The sequence below is a fragment of the Telopea speciosissima genome, chromosome 10 (assembly GCF_018873765.1).
Source record: "Telopea speciosissima isolate NSW1024214 ecotype Mountain lineage chromosome 10, Tspe_v1, whole genome shotgun sequence".
In the NCBI taxonomy this organism is placed as follows: domain Eukaryota; kingdom Viridiplantae; phylum Streptophyta; class Magnoliopsida; order Proteales; family Proteaceae; genus Telopea; species Telopea speciosissima.
This window is the reverse complement of record NC_057925.1, coordinates 19,768,783-19,787,214: the sequence shown is the minus strand read 5'-3', so window position 1 is coordinate 19,787,214 and position 18,432 is coordinate 19,768,783. Positions and strand designations below refer to the sequence as shown.

At 40.1% G+C, this 18,432-nt stretch overlaps 1 protein-coding gene and 1 long non-coding RNA gene across 2 annotated transcripts; one reads left to right on the top strand and one right to left on the bottom strand.

Moving 5' to 3' along the window:
- Positions 1-1,909: 1,909 nt before the first annotated feature.
- LOC122643393 (UPF0481 protein At3g47200-like) lies at positions 1,910-3,372 on the top strand. Its single transcript, XM_043837017.1, has one exon. The coding sequence runs from the start codon at positions 1,987-1,989 to the stop codon at positions 3,370-3,372; it is 1,386 nt and encodes a 461-aa protein (XP_043692952.1). The 5' UTR covers positions 1,910-1,986.
- Positions 3,373-6,257: 2,885 nt separating this feature from the next.
- On the bottom strand, positions 6,258-18,051 carry LOC122643540. Its single transcript, XR_006330180.1, has 3 exons — positions 18,038-18,051; positions 15,470-15,474; positions 6,258-6,328 (listed from the first exon to the last, which is right to left on the bottom strand). It is a non-coding gene; the product is annotated as an uncharacterized LOC122643540 (long non-coding RNA).
- Positions 18,052-18,432: the final 381 nt, after the last annotated feature.

Below are 18,432 nucleotides of genomic sequence, written 5' to 3'. Positions count from 1 at the left end.
TAGAAAATATGTCTTCTCCTCCCGGCCCAAAATGAAATTGGGATAATTTTTTTACCTATAATTCAGGTGTTTTGATCTTGCTGTATGAATGTCTTGGATAATATATTTTTCATATTTATCCTATATTGTGATTCTGCTCCCATTTGTGTTTGGATTCAGAGCAACTGAAGGGAAGGAGGGCATTTGAAAGCATGAGAGAGATGAGTTTTGAAGATTGAGGATTGATCCTCGTGGATCAGGTCCGCATGGTGAAAAGAGGAGGGGTAGGGGGTGGTAAAAAGAACAGGCACCCTTCATCCATTCATAACCAAAGCACCATGGATGGTCTCTGTACAACGATCAATAATCCAGTCAGCTAATACTATAAGTGGGGGAATGGTTTTCCATGCCCTCTCACATTCCCTACACTATCTTTCCTCCTTAACCATGTGGGTTCTTATAGCCCAAACAATTTCATCTACCTCAATTGTCGTGGGAGATTCCCCCTTCATAGGCAGCATCGAAAACCCTCTTCCTTCGAAACATTATTCAAAGATATATCTAAATTTTTTTCCTAAAAACTACCTTGATTTCCCCATCAAAAAAGTTGAGGAAAATGTAGAGATCTGGGTTTTGCTAACTTCAAATAAATGACTGTGACCATCTTACCTACCTAGATATGTCACAAGAGATCTTCTCATAGAATAGAAGAAATAGAAAATAAAATGATTTCATCCCTGCATGCATGTGGTTGGAATGTGACATCATAGAATCTACAAGGTTAGCATTTCCATATTCCTCTAGCATAATATATGATGGGTATCCAATGTCCTCCAAATGGAATGCCAGCTCCTTTTTGCATAGAATGGTCTGTATTTTGCATTAGGATGCTACCTTGGTTCCGAATTTTTGACAGCATGCAATTTCATCCCTGGGACTTCCATACTGTATTTCTAGATAATTTCTTCACAAAGTACATTAGATCAAAGGCAGTACTCAGTGCACAAGGATCCCGCGTTTAGCAGGGTCTGGGGAGGGTCAAATGTACGCAGCCTTACCCCTGTTTATAGGGTCAAAGTACATTAGATCAATCTCGCTATATTAAGATTCATGAAGAGTAAAAAAAAAAAAATCACCTGCATCTCCCCTTTGTAAAGGTTGGGTTAATGTGTTCCAATTTCCATTTTGCCATGCATTTTCTATTTCACACATCAATAATTCAAAGTTTATAAACAACATTTAAACAATAGGTACATTTCTTTCATCATAGCTAAATATGTTCATTAAGTAGTTTGCTGGTGGAATGGATTTCAATTATATTAATTGATTTCTTTCTTTTCTTCCTAATTTTTAGCTCTTAATGTCAGTACACTGATAAAATGAGTGATGTTGAAAAGTTACAGTATTTAACATTCATCAACATAACCATAAGAATGGAATTGTTAATTACTTAATTAGTATAATTTTTTTATGAAATTTGATTAGGATAATTAGTTTCCTAATGAGAGAGATCATGGAATTTCTTGAAAGTTTTGGAATATTGAAAGTATAATATAAAGAATCCACTGCATGGAGCACAAAAAATTTGGTATGGGCCATTAAATTGGACTGACAAACCAAGAGCATTCCCCATCCAGTGTCAACCCAAAGTTCAGAATGACCAAATCATCCCTCTTTGGGGCAGAAAAGGTTGCTCTGTTCTTAAATATCCTTTAACTCCTACTGGAGGAAATCTTCCTCATAATTTTTTAACTGTTGGTGATGCAAGGATTTTCCAAACTAAGTCTGAGTCACCCTTCACAGTGCGAGTACACATTTCAAAAGGAAGGAATGAAGCAAATGTAAATTTTTAAAATGCAGAACGCATAAAGAAGTGTCCATTGGAATAATATCTTTATCCCTGCCTTGAAACTACTTCCCTAGCAAAAGAGAAAGCCACAGATTCCTGGCTAGCATTAAAGAAAGCCATTTAGTTTCTATATTAAAGATGCCCAAGACAAGAAGATCATGGAAGAAATCCAACAAGAAAGCAGAGGCAACATCAAACCTGCCATTATGGCTGATGGGTGTGAGAGAACGACTCCTATTAACATGGAGATATCGAGCTCCCAGCCTGAGTGTTTGCTGATGGTATTGGCCGACAGTGGCCAGCAAGAAACACATCAATCTCCGAGAAAGCCCCGAATGCACAAGGTTCCAGCAATTCTGCGTGACATCAAGAAAAACAAGGAACACTTTGATCCTATGGTGGTCACATTTGGTCCTTATCACCATGGCAACCCGAAGCTTGCAATGTTGGAGAAGCTCAAGATCACAATAGCAAAGCAGTTGGTCATGGGGAGAGACCTTAAAGATTTCTACAAATTCGATGAGGTGGCTCATGATGCGAGGGAGTGTTATGATGAGGAATCAATCGCTCGGTTCAGCAACGCAGAATTCATTAGCATGATGTTCCTGGACAGTTGTTTTCTCCTCCATTTCATTGATTGCCTGATGAAAAACAAGCTCGAGGATACAAAGATGCATAACTACCAAATAGCTTTTGTAATAAGAGACATATTCTTGTTGGAGAACCAAATCCCCTTTGTAGTTCTCCAGGCATTGATGAGCTTGAACATTCCTGGAAATGACGGAGAAGAGGTGGTCCACAAATTCATCAAGATGCAAAGTATTCTCTATTACCGACATTCCATGGAGAAACGTGATCATCCCCCTCATATCCTTGACCTTCTTCGGAACGAGCTTGTTGGCACAGTACTACAGCCGAAATCTCCACAGACATCAGGCAGCTTGTATACGTGGTATACGTTCCGTTCAGTCACAGAACTTAGGGCTGGGCGGATTAAATTCAATAAAGGGAATAGTTCAAGCTTGAAGGATGTTAGGTTCAACAACTTGAATGGAGATCTGTTCCTTCCTCCAATTGTTGGGGATGACTTAACTATGACTATGCTCTTGAACTTTGCTGCCTATGAAGCATGCCCTGATTTCCCTAATGACTTAACAGTTAACTCTTACATCTGTTTCATGGATGGACTTATTGATGATGCCGAAGATGTGAAAGAGCTGAGATCAAAGGGCATACTCCTTAACTTAGTTAGAAACGACGAAGAGGTGGCTGATCACTTCAATGGTTTGGCTACCAACTTGGTTCCAAATCCAAATGAGTATCGAGATGTTTACTGCAGCATTGAGATGTACTACAACCAATGGCGAAATGTCATTGCAAGGACTTCTTGCATGACTAATTTGCGAGAGAAATATTTCCGTAACCCATGGACTGTCATTGCCTTAGTTGCTACTGCATTGGCTCTCCTGCTTACCATGGTTCAAACATATTACACAGTCTTCCCTCGCAACAACAACAACAAAGACAGCTCCAAGAAGCCCTAATTGATCACCCTCTCACTACTAGTGTTAGATGATGATTGACTACACTTAATCTGAACTTGATAATAAAGTCGATGTCTTCCCTTCCCCTCCCGGCCCAAAGATGAAATTGGGACCATATTTTTATCTATATTTCAGGCGTGTTATTGATCTTGTTTTCTGAATGTCTTTGTTGGATAATAATATCGTTTCATATTTATCCTCCCTCTATTGAGATTCTGTTCCCGAGGAGATCTGTTAGCTTGTCTTAGCCCCTTCCCTTCCCTTCCCTTCCCACTCTTAACTGTAGGCTGTAGCCATTGGCTCTTGATTAGGATTGTCCTTCAAAATATATATATATATATATATTTCTGTCCCCAAAAACCCTCTTCCTTCAAAGAATAATCTAAGTTTTTTCCTAAAAATTACCCTCCTGGTTTCCCCATTAAAAAAGTTTGGGAAAATGAAGCGATTTGGGTTTGCTGCATCATAAAATAGAAAGGATAAATTGAAAGAAAAAAAAAAGCTAACCGGTCGTGTAGTTACTGCACCGACACAACAGTGCACAAAAAGACCATTCAACCTCTAGTGAAATCGAAAATCCCATCCAAACCAATACCTCTACGCGTACTCTCATTGGCTCCTGCACTAGTGCAGGGACTACACGACCGGTTAGCGTTCTCGTACCCTAAATAAGAAATGATTTTATTCCTGCCTGTGATTGGAATGTGAAATCACCGACTCTGCAAGATTAGCAATTTCCATATGCCTCCAGCATAATATTATAGGTATCCATTGAAAGAGCCAATAATATGTGGTTGAATGAGGGTATAACGGGAACAAAAAAGCCTGTTCATTTGGAGTCCAATGTCCTCCAAATGAGCAGCTCCTTTTGCATAGAATGGTCTGTATTTTGCAAGAGGGTGCTACTTTGACAGCCTGCAATTTCATCCATAGCACTTCCACATTGTATTTCTAGAACATTTCTTCACAACGTACATTAATTAGATCAACCTCCCCTTACAATGATTTATTAAGAGTCTAAAAGAAATCACCTGCATCTCCCCTTACAAAGGTTGGGTTAATGTGTTCCAATTTCCATTTTTGCCATTTTCTATTTCATACATCATTACTATTCAAAGTTTAAAACAGCATTCAAATATGTTTAGGGAGAGGGTTCTTCTCTGAGCAAGCAGGGTCCTCTAGATCCTCTTACACTGATCTTTTAATTAGGCATATGCCTTAGGCTCAGAGAGCCTTTTTTCCCATATGTTTATTAAGTAGTTTGCTGGTGGAATGAATTTCAATTATATTAATTGTTTTCTTTCTTTTCTTTTTAATTTTTAGCTATTAGTGTCAGTACACAAAGTTAAAATGAGTGATTTCAAAATCTAACACCCATCAACATAACCATAAGAAGGAATTGGCGTTGTCGTAATTATCTGGCTTTCCTTTAGTCTCATAATTAACTGTGTCAAAGTTGAGAGATTTTAGTTAGTTTTAGGATAATGCTTTTTATGAAAGTTAATTAGGATAGTAAGTTTCCTAATGAGGGAGATCAAGGAACTGACCAGAACAAACTCCCCTGAAAATGTAATGATAAGATTCAAGAGTTCAGAATGACCAGACCATCCCTCTTTGCGGCAGAAACTTAATGGCTGCTCTCTTCCTAAACTCTCCTTTACTCCTAGTGGAGATGATGTCTCCTAATTTTATATAACTGTTAAGCAGCGAGGACACGTAAGGCACATTTCAGAGAAAGGAAGCCAATGTGAATTTTGGAAAACGCAGAACCCATAAAAGAACCATCAAGAAGTAAGTACATTGCAATTGATCCTTTAAAGTCTAATCCTTATACCTGCCTTGGAAGTGGAACTACTTCCCTAGCAAAAGAGAAGCCACCGATTCCTGGCTGGCATTAGAGAAAGCCATTTAGTTTCTGCATTAAAGATGCCCAAGACAAGAAGATCATGGAAGAAATACAACAAGCAAGTAGAGGCAATAACAAACCTGTCATTATGGTTGTGGGTGTGAGAGAAAGACTTCTGTTAACATAGAGATATCAAGCTCCCAGACAGTGGTTGCTGACGATACTGACCGACAGTGGCCGGCAAGAAACGCATCAATCTCCAAGAAAGCCCCAAATACACAAGGTTCCAGCTATTCTGCATAACTTCAACAAAAACAAGGAATGCTTTGATACTATGGTGGTCTCATTTGGTCTTTAATTTCAATCAATTCCTGCCAATATCCACGCCAGGAAATTAAGAACATAAATCCAGTAGCCCAAACAAGATGTCCAAATAGAAACATCCACGTCCAGACCGATAAACTATTCATACAAAAAGGGTTATATCCATTGATAAGTTGTGAACCAATTTCTAGACGCTGGAGTAGATCCTAAAGAAATCCCACTTCCTCATGAATTTATCTTGAATCGGTATCTTTTGGCTCAACTTTATCCCAGTTTTGCTGAGGGAGCAACCCCATTTATTATATTAGTTATTAATAAAATAAAACATAACGGAATAATTCTTTCATATTCATAGAGATAGGGGACATAATTTACATGGATATAGTAAGCCTCGCTTGGGCTGCTTTAATGGTAGTCTTTACATTTTCTCTTTCCCTCGTAGTATGGGGAGACTCTAGAGGTACTACTAATTAAGATTAAGTTGGGTAATCAAACTCAATCAATTGTTTCATAGAAAAATAAGAACAAGAGGTCTTTCTCGATCAATCCCTTTGCCCCTGATTCTTCGAGAATCAGAAAGATCCTTTTCGAGTTTGAATTTGTTCATTTGGAATCTAGGTTCTTGTGGCTTTCCCATTCTTTGTACATAAACCCTTGTGAGGGTTTCACGGAGTTTAAGTAGCTCTTCCGCTTCCAGGACAAATTCTCCTGTTTGCTTTCAAACTAAAAACTAGGAAAGAAGGGTGCACGATCTCGTGAATTACTTCTGAAAATGAAAAAAAAAAGCTTACCTCCATAGCAACCCCAAGCTTGCAATTTTGGAGAAGCTGAAGATCACAATAGCAAAGCAGTTGGTCTTGGGTAGAGACCTTGAAGAATTCTACAAATTCGATGAGGTGGCTCGTGATGCAAGGGAGTGTAATGACGAGGAATCGATAGCTTGGTTCAGCGACAAAGAATTCATGAGCATGATATTCCTGAACAGTTGTTTTCTTCTCCATTTCATTGATTGCATGGTGAAAGACAAGCTCGAGGATACAAAGAGTAATAACTACCAAACGGCTTTTGTATCAAGTGACACGTTCTTACTGGAGAACCAAATTCCCTTTGTAGTTCTCCAGGCCTTGTTGAGCTTGAACATCCCTGGAAATGGGAGGAGAATAGTTGGTCCACATATCCATCAAGAAGCAAACTATGTCCAAAAGCCACCATTCCATGGAGAAACATGATCATCCCCCTCGTCTCCTTGACCTTCTTTGGAACGAGCTTGTTGGCACAGTGCTTCAGCTGAAATCTCCACAGGCATTTGATAACTGGCAGTCATTCCGTTCAGTCATTGAGCTTAGTCTTGGGGGGATTGGATGCAAGACAAGCACTAGTCCAAACTTGAAGGCTGTTAGTTTCAAAACTCACAGCTTTCATGGAGATCTGTTACCTCTTCCAATTGTTGTCGACAACTTTACCAAGTCTATATTCTTGAACTTGGTTGCCTACAAAGCATGCCTGATTTCCCTAATGAATATACATTTGCCTCTTGCATCTGTTTCATGGATGCACTTATTGATCATGCTGAAGAAGTAAAGGAACAGAGCCAAAGGGCATACTCCTTAACTTACTTGGAACTGACGAACAGGTGTCTGACCTCTTCAATGATTTCACTACCAATTTGGTTCCAAATCCAAACGAGTATCTAGAAGTTAAAGGCAGCATTGAGAGAGACTACAAGAAAAATAGAGTCATCTGGATGGCCAAAATGATGGAAACACATATCAAGTTTGATACAAGGGCAAAGTAAATATTGCCCTACTTTCAGCCATCTTATAAAATACAAATGCAAATTTACAATTGCAATTAGCTGTGCATTTAGCGACAACCGGCATAAATGAAAGATATCCTGTTCCCATAGTCTAAGTGATCAGAGAAAAGGCAGGCAGTCATAGAAAAAGCCCATGAAGCTAGCAGAGGCAGTAGTTGTGAACTGAAGCTGTTAATGGCAATGAAGTTAATTTCATTAGAATGAGGAAAGAAAAAGAAGGTTGCAGATGCAATACCAAGGCTACTGTTATCATAGTTGTCAAAGTGCAAGGCAATCCAAGGTGCTCGAGGACCAGCTAAGTGCTTAGGAGACAAGGCGCCAGCCTAGGTGCTTTAGTATGTTTTTAATGTATTCTCATAAGCTTTGTCATCATCTCAATCTTAAATTGTCCAGAAAGACTTTGGAAGCCTTACTTATACATTAATTTTTACTCTTGTTCCTTTTGGTTATAATAAAATAGAATATTAAAAAAAAGGGCGTACCAAGTTCAGGAGGCTCCTGCCACTGCGAGGTCTGGGGAGGGTCATAACGTACACAGCTTTACCCCTGCTTCGCCGAGAGGCTGTTTCCAAGCTCAAACCCGCGTCCACTAGGTCGCATGGAGCAGCCTTAACATTGCGCCGAGGTCCTTTTGGTTATAATAAAATAGAATATTAATATTTAAATAAGATAAACAAATCTCTTATTAAAGAAAGGGGGGATTGAGGGTATCCTCAATAGACTCTGCCACAAATATTAATTAAAGAAAGGGGAGAGGGTTGAGGGAATTAATATAATAGATAGGGAAAATTATACTTCCCATGTACTTTGCTAAAACATTAATACAGCCGAGGTTTCCAATAACCACCTTGTACACCCCCTTGTTTTTTAAAAACACACAAACAATAACAGTCCGTTAGCAACTCAACATTAAGTGATGACATGGAGTATACTTTGTACATGAAATGACTATTATACCCTTTCATAACACCCTTAACAAACCAATAACCATCGTCTTCCCCAAATCTGTGTCTCTGTTCTACCCAAAAAGCTTCAATCAAGCATAGGACCGTGTAATCTGGTAGCTCCGGCAGCAGATTCTCACACTTAGGGCAACGGACGACCCAAAATTTCGTTTCTTCCGCCATATCCAACAAAGGAAGAGAAAATGAGACAGACAAGTAGCAGAACTGCTATAGGACAACTGTTTAGCTATGGCACGGCATTAGTACCATTAAAAGGTTAACTGTGTTTGTCTTCATGCAGCTTCCAGAAGAAACGCATCCTTTTCTGGCAAGGAGATAAAAAGAAAACACCTTCACATGCACAGATTAGACTTTCAAATTCACTTTTTGTAGCAATGAAGCTCCTCAAGTCTAACAAGAAAAAAGAAGAGGGCTGCCCATTCCCCAATATCTCTGCAACTGCAAGTTCATGGCTTCATCATCACGGGCTACGTCTTCATCTGCTTTCTCCCGCCAGCCTTCTTCTTACGATGTGTTTATTAATTTCAGAGCTGTAGATACTCGCGAAAACTTTTACGATTCTTTAACAAGAGAAGGAATTTAGCCTTCATAGAGAGCAAAGAACTTTGGGAAGGAGAAGAGATTTTCCCATCGCTTCTAAGAGCAATCCGAGGGTCCAGAATCTTGATTCCTGTCTTATCTGAACACTACGCAGATAGCATATATTGCCTATTGGAACTTTCTGAGATAGGGGAATGCCATTTATCCAATGGTCAAACCGTTTTTCCCATATTCATCGATGTTCAGCCACAAGATGTTTTAAAATCAGAGCAGAAGCTTTGAGGAGCCAATTCAAGAACACCAGAGGAAGTGTGAGTCTGATATTTCGGAGAGAGTCTTGACGGCTGGTGCAGAGAGAGCGATACCGATTGATCTGAGAAGATTCGTGGCCCTGCGGATCAAGAGGTAGGGCTTTGAGGATGTGAGCGGTGGAGTCTTTTGGGTCGAGGAGGAGGGCCTTATTGGCCTCGTCTTGGAGAAGGAATGCCGGTTCTGCTTTTGCCGGTTGGAGAGTGAGAGAAACTGAGAGGGGGCCAGAGGGGAAGGAGAGAGTTGCAGAGCCGGAGAGGGAGAAGGTCGGTTGCCAAAGTGGGGGAGGAGACTCAGACACAGGAGGGTATAAGAGCCATTTCATGTCCAAATTATCCTCCACGTCATGTCTTAACGTTGAGTTGCTAATGGACTGTTATTTTTGCAATTTGGATCCTCTACTGCCGAGCTGCCCAGCAGGATCGTGCTGCCCAGACATGGTGTTGAGCGCAATGTCTGCCTTACCCCTGCCCAAATGCTTTGTCCGAGTAGGGATAATGCGGTCATTGCGCGCAGCACCGTATCTAGGCAGCACAGTCCTGCCGGGCAGCTCGGCAGTAGAGGATCTGGATCCTTCTTTTGTGTTTTTTTTTTTTTTTCTAAATGAGGGGGTGTACAAGGTGGTTATTGGAAACCTCGGATTTATTAATGTTTTAGGCAAAGTACAGGGGTGTACACATAATTTTCACTATAAAATAAGATAAACAAACATCATCTTAAAGAAGGGGGGAGTTGAGGGCATTCTCGATCAATTCTAGAAGCGGGACCGAAGGTCCAAGGGAATAGCGGAGCAAAAACCATTCATCCTCACTGAAATGTGCTTATATGCATAATTGCGACTCTATGGCTGCATGTTCTCGACAAGGCTGCGACAACATTGAATGGAGTGGCAGCGGCACTGGAAACTCAAACAGGTATGCTCCCTCCTCTTTCTTCTTCTTCTTTTTTTCTTTTATGATAGCAATGATGATGTGGCAGTGGCCCCGGCAACAGCTCTTCATTAGCGGCAATTGTTTGGCTGCCATTACTACTGCTTCTTCAATCTTCCATTCTTCCACCTCCCCCTCCTTCCATCTTCATCTTCTTCTAGTATTACGTTGCTGCCACTGCTGCTATGGCAGTGGCAGTATTTCCGTTGTTGGTTTCTTCTCAGGAGTAGGGGAGTCAACTGTCGAGTCGCAGGGGTGAGCATGTGCTGCCGACACCAAAGTGTCATGGGCAATAATGCAACAGCTTGCTTTGGCCCAGATTTTCTGCCTGGACACCTAAGTGACGCATAGACAACGCTTTGACAACTATGACTGATAGATGAGGAACAAAGATTGAGTACTACGATCACAAAGAGACCAAGCTCCAGTCCAGAGTGATTGCTAGTGATTTTGGATCAGGAAAAAATCCATCAAACTGAAATGAAGGCCCAAAAACATTAGGTTCCAATGAGGTCCAGAGTGATTGCTAGTGATTTTGGATCAGAAAAAATCCATCAAACTATTGGGTTTAGTGCAATCTCTTCAGGGGTTTGAGAGTATGAGTTGAGAGAGGGTGTACAAGGGGTATCCGGCTTTGGATATAGTGTTGGGTTTGGTTTAAATCCAAGTGTCATTACTTATACGATTATTGTCTCAATTCTCTCATATTGAAGAAGTCCTAATTACGCCCGTGGATGTAGGCATTGTCGAACCACGTAAGCACTTGTGTCTGTGAGTTTGTTTGCTTTTATCATTTTTATACGCTCTTTGTACGCTCTCACTTTGTGTTAACGTGGGTTCCACACGTGGTCACTATTCACGTTTACTATTCACATAACACTATTCACAATTACTATTCAAGTACTGCCGTATTTTCTCCAATTTTCTTTGCACACAGGTGGAAAAGGATTTCCGCACTTTTCCCAACAAGTGGTATCAGAACCTTGGCTCGCGTGAACATGTGTAAAAGCTTGATTGCAATACGATGACTGGAAAAGGAATCTCAATGGATAAGTTCGACATGGAGCTTTTTTATAGCAAAAATAACTTCAGTTTGTGGCAAAGCACGGTCAAAGACATCTTGGTGCAACAAGGGTTGTTCAAAGCATTGTCTGGCAAAGCCAATAAACCACAATCCATGTCTGATGATGACTGGGAAGAACATGAAATGAAGACAGTAAGTACCATCCGCTTATGTCTCGTACTTGAGGTAAAGTATAATGTGTTGAATGAAACCTCTGCTCTTAAATTGTGGTTAAAAATTGAAAGTTTATATATGTCAAAATCCCTCACAAATAAATTGTTTTTGAAAAAACAATTATATCAATTGAGGATGAAAGAAGGAACTAACCTCATGGATCATCTAAATGTTTTTAATAGAATTGTTACTCAACTGTTAAACCTTGAAATAAAAATTGAAGATGAGGATAAAGCTCTTCTTCTTTTGGCTTCTCTTCCATCTTCATTTGATACACTAGTGATTACCCTATTGATTAGAAAAGACACTCTCGAAGTTGATGAGGTGACAACGGCTTTATTGGAAAATGAGACAAGGAGAAAATCTTTGAGGTTGTCTCAGCAAGAGGCACTTGTCACGGAAAGCCGAGGGAGAAGCAGAACCAGAAGACCACAAGATCGTGAGAAGTCACAGAGAAGATCCAAGTCAAAAGGAAGGATCACATGTTACTACTGCAAAAAGGTAGGACATATGAAAAAGGACTACAGAAAGCTCAAAGCAAAAAGAGAGAACTAGGATGACAAGAAAGAAGAAAACGACACCACTGCCGTGAGCTTAGATGGAGACATTGTCATCATCTCGAGCTGTGAAAAATCTTGTCTCACCCTCGCATGCAATGACTCAAGCTGGGTCATCGATTCAGGTGCATCTTACCATGTTACCCCTCACAAAGAATTTTTTACTTCTCTTAAAATGGGTAATTTTGGTGTTGTAAAAATGGGCAACAGTGGCACCTCAAAACTTATGGGGATGGGTGATGTAAGCATTGAAACAAATGTTGGCTGTAAATTGGTTCTCAAGGACGTGAGGTATATACCAGACGTCCGTTTAAATTTAATCTCTACAGGAAAATTAGATGAAGAAGGATATCCCAATCATGGTTCGAGAACTCGCGAGATCTCGCCAAGATCTCGCCGATTTTCTCGGTTTCATGAGATCCCGAGACGAGACGCCATACGCATTCTAAAATTACACTTTCTCGGCGAGATCTTGGTATTGTCTCGATACACATTTTTTCCAGTTTTTTTTTTAGTTTTAAAAGTTCAACATCTCGCCGAGATCTCGGTATCGGGTTAGAACATGGTTTTTACCCATTTTAATTACCCATCCATGTGCCCATTTTTATTAAAAGAGGCCAACGGACAGAACTCGAAAATGTCAATAGTTCTGTCCATAGCTCTCTAAACAAAGGGGAAAACACTCAAACAACTCTCTCCCTCAAATTTCTTCCTCTTTCTTTCAAATCTTAGGTGGATTGCATTGTTTGAAGTGAGATTCAAGTGCTACAGTGAGGATTCAACTCCAACAGTCCAAGAATAAGAATCATCACCTATTTATAGGATTCCAAAGTAAAACTCATTTTTGGACTTGTTTTTTGGCAAATCTGGGCATGTCATTATGTTTAAATGGCCTGAAATAGGCTGAAAACCAAGTTTCAGACCCAAAATATGTGTAAAACCCACCGAGTTGGGGGTCCGAGTAAAAAAAAAAATAAAATGCAGCAACTCGCCAAGATCTCGGACAGATCTCGACTCGACTCGGTTTCTGGCTTGGCTGAGATGCCACCGAGACCCAAGTCTTAGAACCTTTATCACAATCACTTTGGTAACGGTCGATGGAAGCTTACCAAAGGATCTCTTGTGATGGCAAAGGGAAGTAAGTGTTGCACTTTGTACAAAACAAAAGTGCAAATTTGCAAGGTTGAAATAAACACAACGGAGGATGAATCCACTACGGACGTGTGGCATCGGCAACTTGGCCACATGAGTGAGAAAGGGATGCAAATTCTCACAAAAGGTAATCTTTTACCAAACATTAAAGGTACGTCCCTAAACCGCTGTGTTCATTGTTTAGTTGGTAAACAACACCGAGTTACCTTCAACAAAAGTTCTCCCCAAAGGAAAAGAGACGTCTTAGAATTGGTACATTTTGATGTCTGTGGACCTATGAAAGTAAAATCAGTTGGTGATGCGTCTTATTTTGTTACTTTCATAGATGATGCATCTAGAAAAGTGTAGGCATTTGCATTAAAAACTAAAGATCAAGTTTTTGGTGTATTTAAACAATTTCATGTTACTGTTGAAAGAGAAACAGGAAAACCTCTCAAATGCATTCATACTGATAATGGTGGTGAGGACATTGGTCCATTTGAAGAGTACTGCAAAGACCATGGAATTCGACATGAACAAACAGTTCCCAAGACCCCACGGCATACTGGTGTAGCTGAAAGGATGAACCGCACCATTATAGAAAGAATCCGATGCATGCTTTCACATGCAAAATTGGCACGATGATACTGGGGAGAAGCCATGCGGACAGCCGTTTGCTTGATTAATTTATCTCCATCATCTCCTTTGAATGGAGATATTCCTGATCGGGTATGGAGCGGAAAAGACCTATCCTACAACCATCTGAAGGTGGTCGGTTGCAGAGCGTTCGTGCACGTTCCAGGAGACAAACGGTCCAAACTTGATGACAAATCTAAACAATGCATTTTCTTAAGATATGCTAATGATAAGTTTGGTTACAGGTTTGGGATCCGGTTGAGAAGAAGGTAATCAAAAGCAGAGATGTGGTCTTTCTTAAAGACCAAACAATTGAAGACTTTGACAAGATTGAAAAATCTCAGTCGTTCATTGATGACCTTATGGATTTTGATCCAGATTCTCCATCCATGGCACATGATGATGGGGTAGATGCGCAAGATGGCGTTGAAGATGCAACCGGTGATGTCGATGGTGAAAATGATGCTCCTACAGATGGTACCAATGATGGTGAACAGGAGGAGCAGGTGACTTAAGAGCCACCAGTTGAGTCCCAGTTAAGAAGATCCACCAGGGAGCGACAACAATCTACCAGGTATCCACCTCATCAATATATTACACTAACAGATGTTGGTGAACCAGAGTGCTTCGAAGATCCAAAAGCTGATAAGCACAAGGCTGAATGGTTAAAAGCTATGCGGGAGATGGACTCCCTGCATAAGAACCATACCTATGACCTGGTAAGTTTACCTAAGGGTAAGAAGACACTCAAGAACAAATGGTTGTTCAAATTAAAGACTGAAGAGAACAACCCACAACCAAGGTACAAAGCAAGGTTGGTTGTGAAAGGTTTTGGGCAAAAGAAAAGTATTGACTTTGATGAAATTTTTTCATCCGTAATAAAAATGTCATCCATACGAGTAATGTTAAGTCTGGCTGCAAGTATGAACTTGGAAGTTCATCAACTTAATGTAAAAACAACCTTTCTCCACGGTGATCTAGAGGAAGAAATTTACACGGAGCAACCAGAAAGCTTCAAAGTCAAGGGTAAGGAACACATGGTCTGCAGGTTAAGAAAAAGCTTATATGGTTTGAAACAAGCACCAAGGTAATGGTACAAGAAATTTGATTCATTCATGATGGATCATGGGTATACAAAAACAACATCAGACCATTGTGTATTTGTTAAGAACTTTTCAGAAAATAACTTTATTATTCTTTTGCTCTATGTTTTTGACATGTTAAAGCAAGAATTGAGCAAGTCCTTTGCCATGAAGGATTTGGGGCACGCACGACAAATCTTAGGGATGAAGATTTCCCGTGATCGAAAAGCCGGCAAGCTATGGCTATCACAAGAAACGTACGTGCAGAAGGTACTTGAAAGGTTCAATATGGACAAAGCAAAGCATGTAAGTACTCCACTTGCATGCCACTTCAAGTTGAGCAGTGACCAGAGCCCCTCAACTGAAGAAGGAAGAATTGGAATGAAGAATATACCCTACTCGTCAACAGTAGGGAGCTTGATGTATGCCATGGTATGTACAAGACCGGACATTGCACATGCAGTTGGAGTTGTAAGTAGATTTCTTGTTAACCCAGGCAAAGAGCATTGAGAAGCAGTGAAATGGGTTACAAGATATCTTAAAGGTCCAACTAATTCTTGTTTGTGCTTTGGAGGTGGAAAACCTGTGTTGCAGGGATACACAGATGCAGATATGGGAGGAGATATTGACTCGAGGAAATCCACATCAGGATACCTCTTTACTTTTGTAGGGGGAGCAGTGTCATGGCAATCCAAGTTACAGAAATGTGTGGCCTTATCAACCACAGAAGCTGAGTACATAGTTATTGTAGAAGCTTGTAAGGAGATGTTATGGATGAAGCGGTTCACTCAAGAACTAGGTCTAAAGCAAGACAAGTACGTCGACAGTCAAAGTGCTATCCACATAACTAAGAATTCAAGTTTCCATTACAAGACCAAGCACATCAATGTAAGGTATCACTGGATATGAAATGTACTAGAGCAGAAACATTTGCAGTTTGAAAAGATTCATACTGACAAGAACGGAGCAGATATGATGATCAAGGCTTTACCCAAAGTAAAGCACAATTTTTACAAAAGCATTGCAGGCATGGCAGGTCCCCCCTTGTGAGTCTGAGAGGGAGTTTGTTGGGGTCCTCCTCATTAAAGAGGGGCAGCCACCGTCCTTGACAAATGGCTTGGACGGTGGAGTAGTTTGCAAATCTATGAACTTGAGTGAAATGCTATAAATGAGAAGAATAAAATAAAAAAGAAAAGACAAGAAGGAGAGAAGTGAATAGTAAAATTTAATGCATGAAGACTCACCTTACTATTTGCATTAATGAATGGGAAGACAATTCCCATTGCATTCCCATTGTCAATTGCATTGAACAAATGAAGAAGAAAGGAGAGGGGCACCTGTTAAGGTTAGCACCGACTTCATCTATCACGCGGCTTTGACGCAGGTGCGAAGAAAATGAGGAAGTCCTTAGCTCTCCTCCATTTCCTATAAATAAGGACGAGGGGGAGAGGCTGAAACACAGATTGAACATACAAGTTCAAGAGCTGTGAAGGTAAGAGGTTTTTTCTTTTTTTGGAGTTATTGGGTTTAGTGCAATCTCTTCAGGGGTTTGAGAGTGTGAGTTGAGAGAGGGTGTACAAGGGGTATCCGGCTTTGGATACAGGGTTGGGTTTGGTTTAAATCCAAGTGTTATTACTTGTACGATTATTGTCTCAGTTCTCTCATATTGAAGAAGTCCCAATTACGCACGTGGATGTAGGCATTGCCGAACCACGTAAACACTTGTGTCTGTGAGTTTGTTTGCTTTTATCATTTTTATAAACTCTTTGTACGTTCTCACTTTGTGTTAATGTGGGTCCCACACGTGGTTACTATTCACGTTTACTATTCATGTATCACTATTCATGTGATACCATTCATGTACTACCGTATTTTCTCCAGTTTTCTTTGCACACAGGTGGAAAAGGATTTCCGCACTTTTCCCAACAAGTGGTATCAAAGCCTTGGTTCGCGTAAACGTATGTAACAGCTTAATTGTAGTACGATGATTGAAAAAGGAATCTCGATGGGTAAGTTCGACATGGAGTTTTTTATGACAAAAATAACTTCAGTTTGTGGTAAAGCACGGTCAAAGACATCTTGATGCAACAAGGGTTGTTCAAAGCATTGTCTGGCAAAGTTAAGAAACCACAATCCATATCTGATGATGACTAGGAAGAACTTGAAATGAAGACAGTAAGTCCCATCCGCTTATGTCTCGCATCTGAGGTAAAGTATAATGTGTTGAATGAAACCTCTGCTCCTAAATTGTGGTTAAAACTTGAAAATTTATATATGTCAAAATCCCTCACAAATAAATTATTCTTGAAAAAACAATTATATCAATTGAGGATGGAAGAAGGAACTAACCTCATGGATCATCTGAAGAGATTGCACTAAACCCAACAACTCCAAAAAAAAAAAAAACCTCTCACCTTCACAGCTCTTGAACTTGTATGTTCAATCTGTGTTTCAATCTCTCCCCCTCGTCCCTATTTATAGGAAATGGAGGAGAGCAAAGGACTTCCTCGTTTTCTCCGCATCCGCGTCAAAGCCGTGTGATAGATGAAGTCGGTGCCAACCTTGACAGGCGCCCCTCTCCTTTCTTCTTCATTTGTTCAATGCAACCGACAATGGGAATGCAATGGGAATTGTCTTCCCATTCATTAATGCAAATAGTAAGGTGTGTCTTCATGCATTAAATTTTACTATTCACTTCTCTCCTTTTTGTCTTTTATTCTTCTTCTCATTTATAGCATTTCACTCAAGTTCATAGATTTGTAAACTACTCCACCGTCCAAGCCATTTTGTCAAGGACGGTGGCTGCCCCTCTTTAATGAGGAGAACCCCAACAAACTGCAATGAAGGCCCAAAAACATTAGGTTCCAACGATTATGTCGACAACGACCGATAAAAGGGATGCTCTGATCCCATGGAGGGTCTTCACCGATCCTTGCCACCTACTGGAAGTTGGGAGCACAATGCTTGCACGGATGGAGAAGCTTAAGACTTCAATGATAGCAGTTAGTCAATATTAAAGAATTAAACAAATTTGACAAGTTGGTTAATGATGTCAAGGATATTACAATGAGATTTCAATGGAAAAGTTCACTGATGAAGAATCCTCATACACGATGTTCCTGGATGATTGTTTCGTTCTCCATCTTCATTGTGTTGTGGTGAATGAGAAGCCCCAGAATACGAATGTGAAGAATTATCAAATAGCCTGTTTTGAGGGACTCATGCTGGAGAACCAACTACCCTTTCTAGTTCAGGCAGTAATAAGATTCAGCTTCCTGGTAATGGTACCTCACAAATCAAATAATCACATGCTTGATTTTTTTGTGATACCTTGGTTCAAATTTTTTTTTAATGACCTTGATGATACTATGGGCTACAATGGAATTTGATTGTCAGCATCTTGTAAAACATAACCAAATATGCAGCAATGCAGAATGACCCTCCAAGTATATTGGATCAATTACGAATTTAATATAAAGAACCTTTATGAGATTTCATTGAAGACTGTGGATCGAATGCAACCCAAGAGGGGGGGTGAATTGGGTTGTGGTCAAATAAAACACAAACCTAAAACAAATCCTAAGTACATCACACAATAGCATCAAACATAAAACAAATATGCAACAAGCAAAGGTAATGTGCCATAGAAGATTTTACCGATTTGCTTGATGTAGATGCAAGAGAGAGG

Bases quoted from the DNA above. Each gene is read 5' to 3' on its own strand.
- LOC122643393 (XM_043837017.1), top strand. From the start codon at position 1,987: ATGGAAGAAATCCAACAAGAAAGCAGAGGCAACATCAAACCTGCCATT.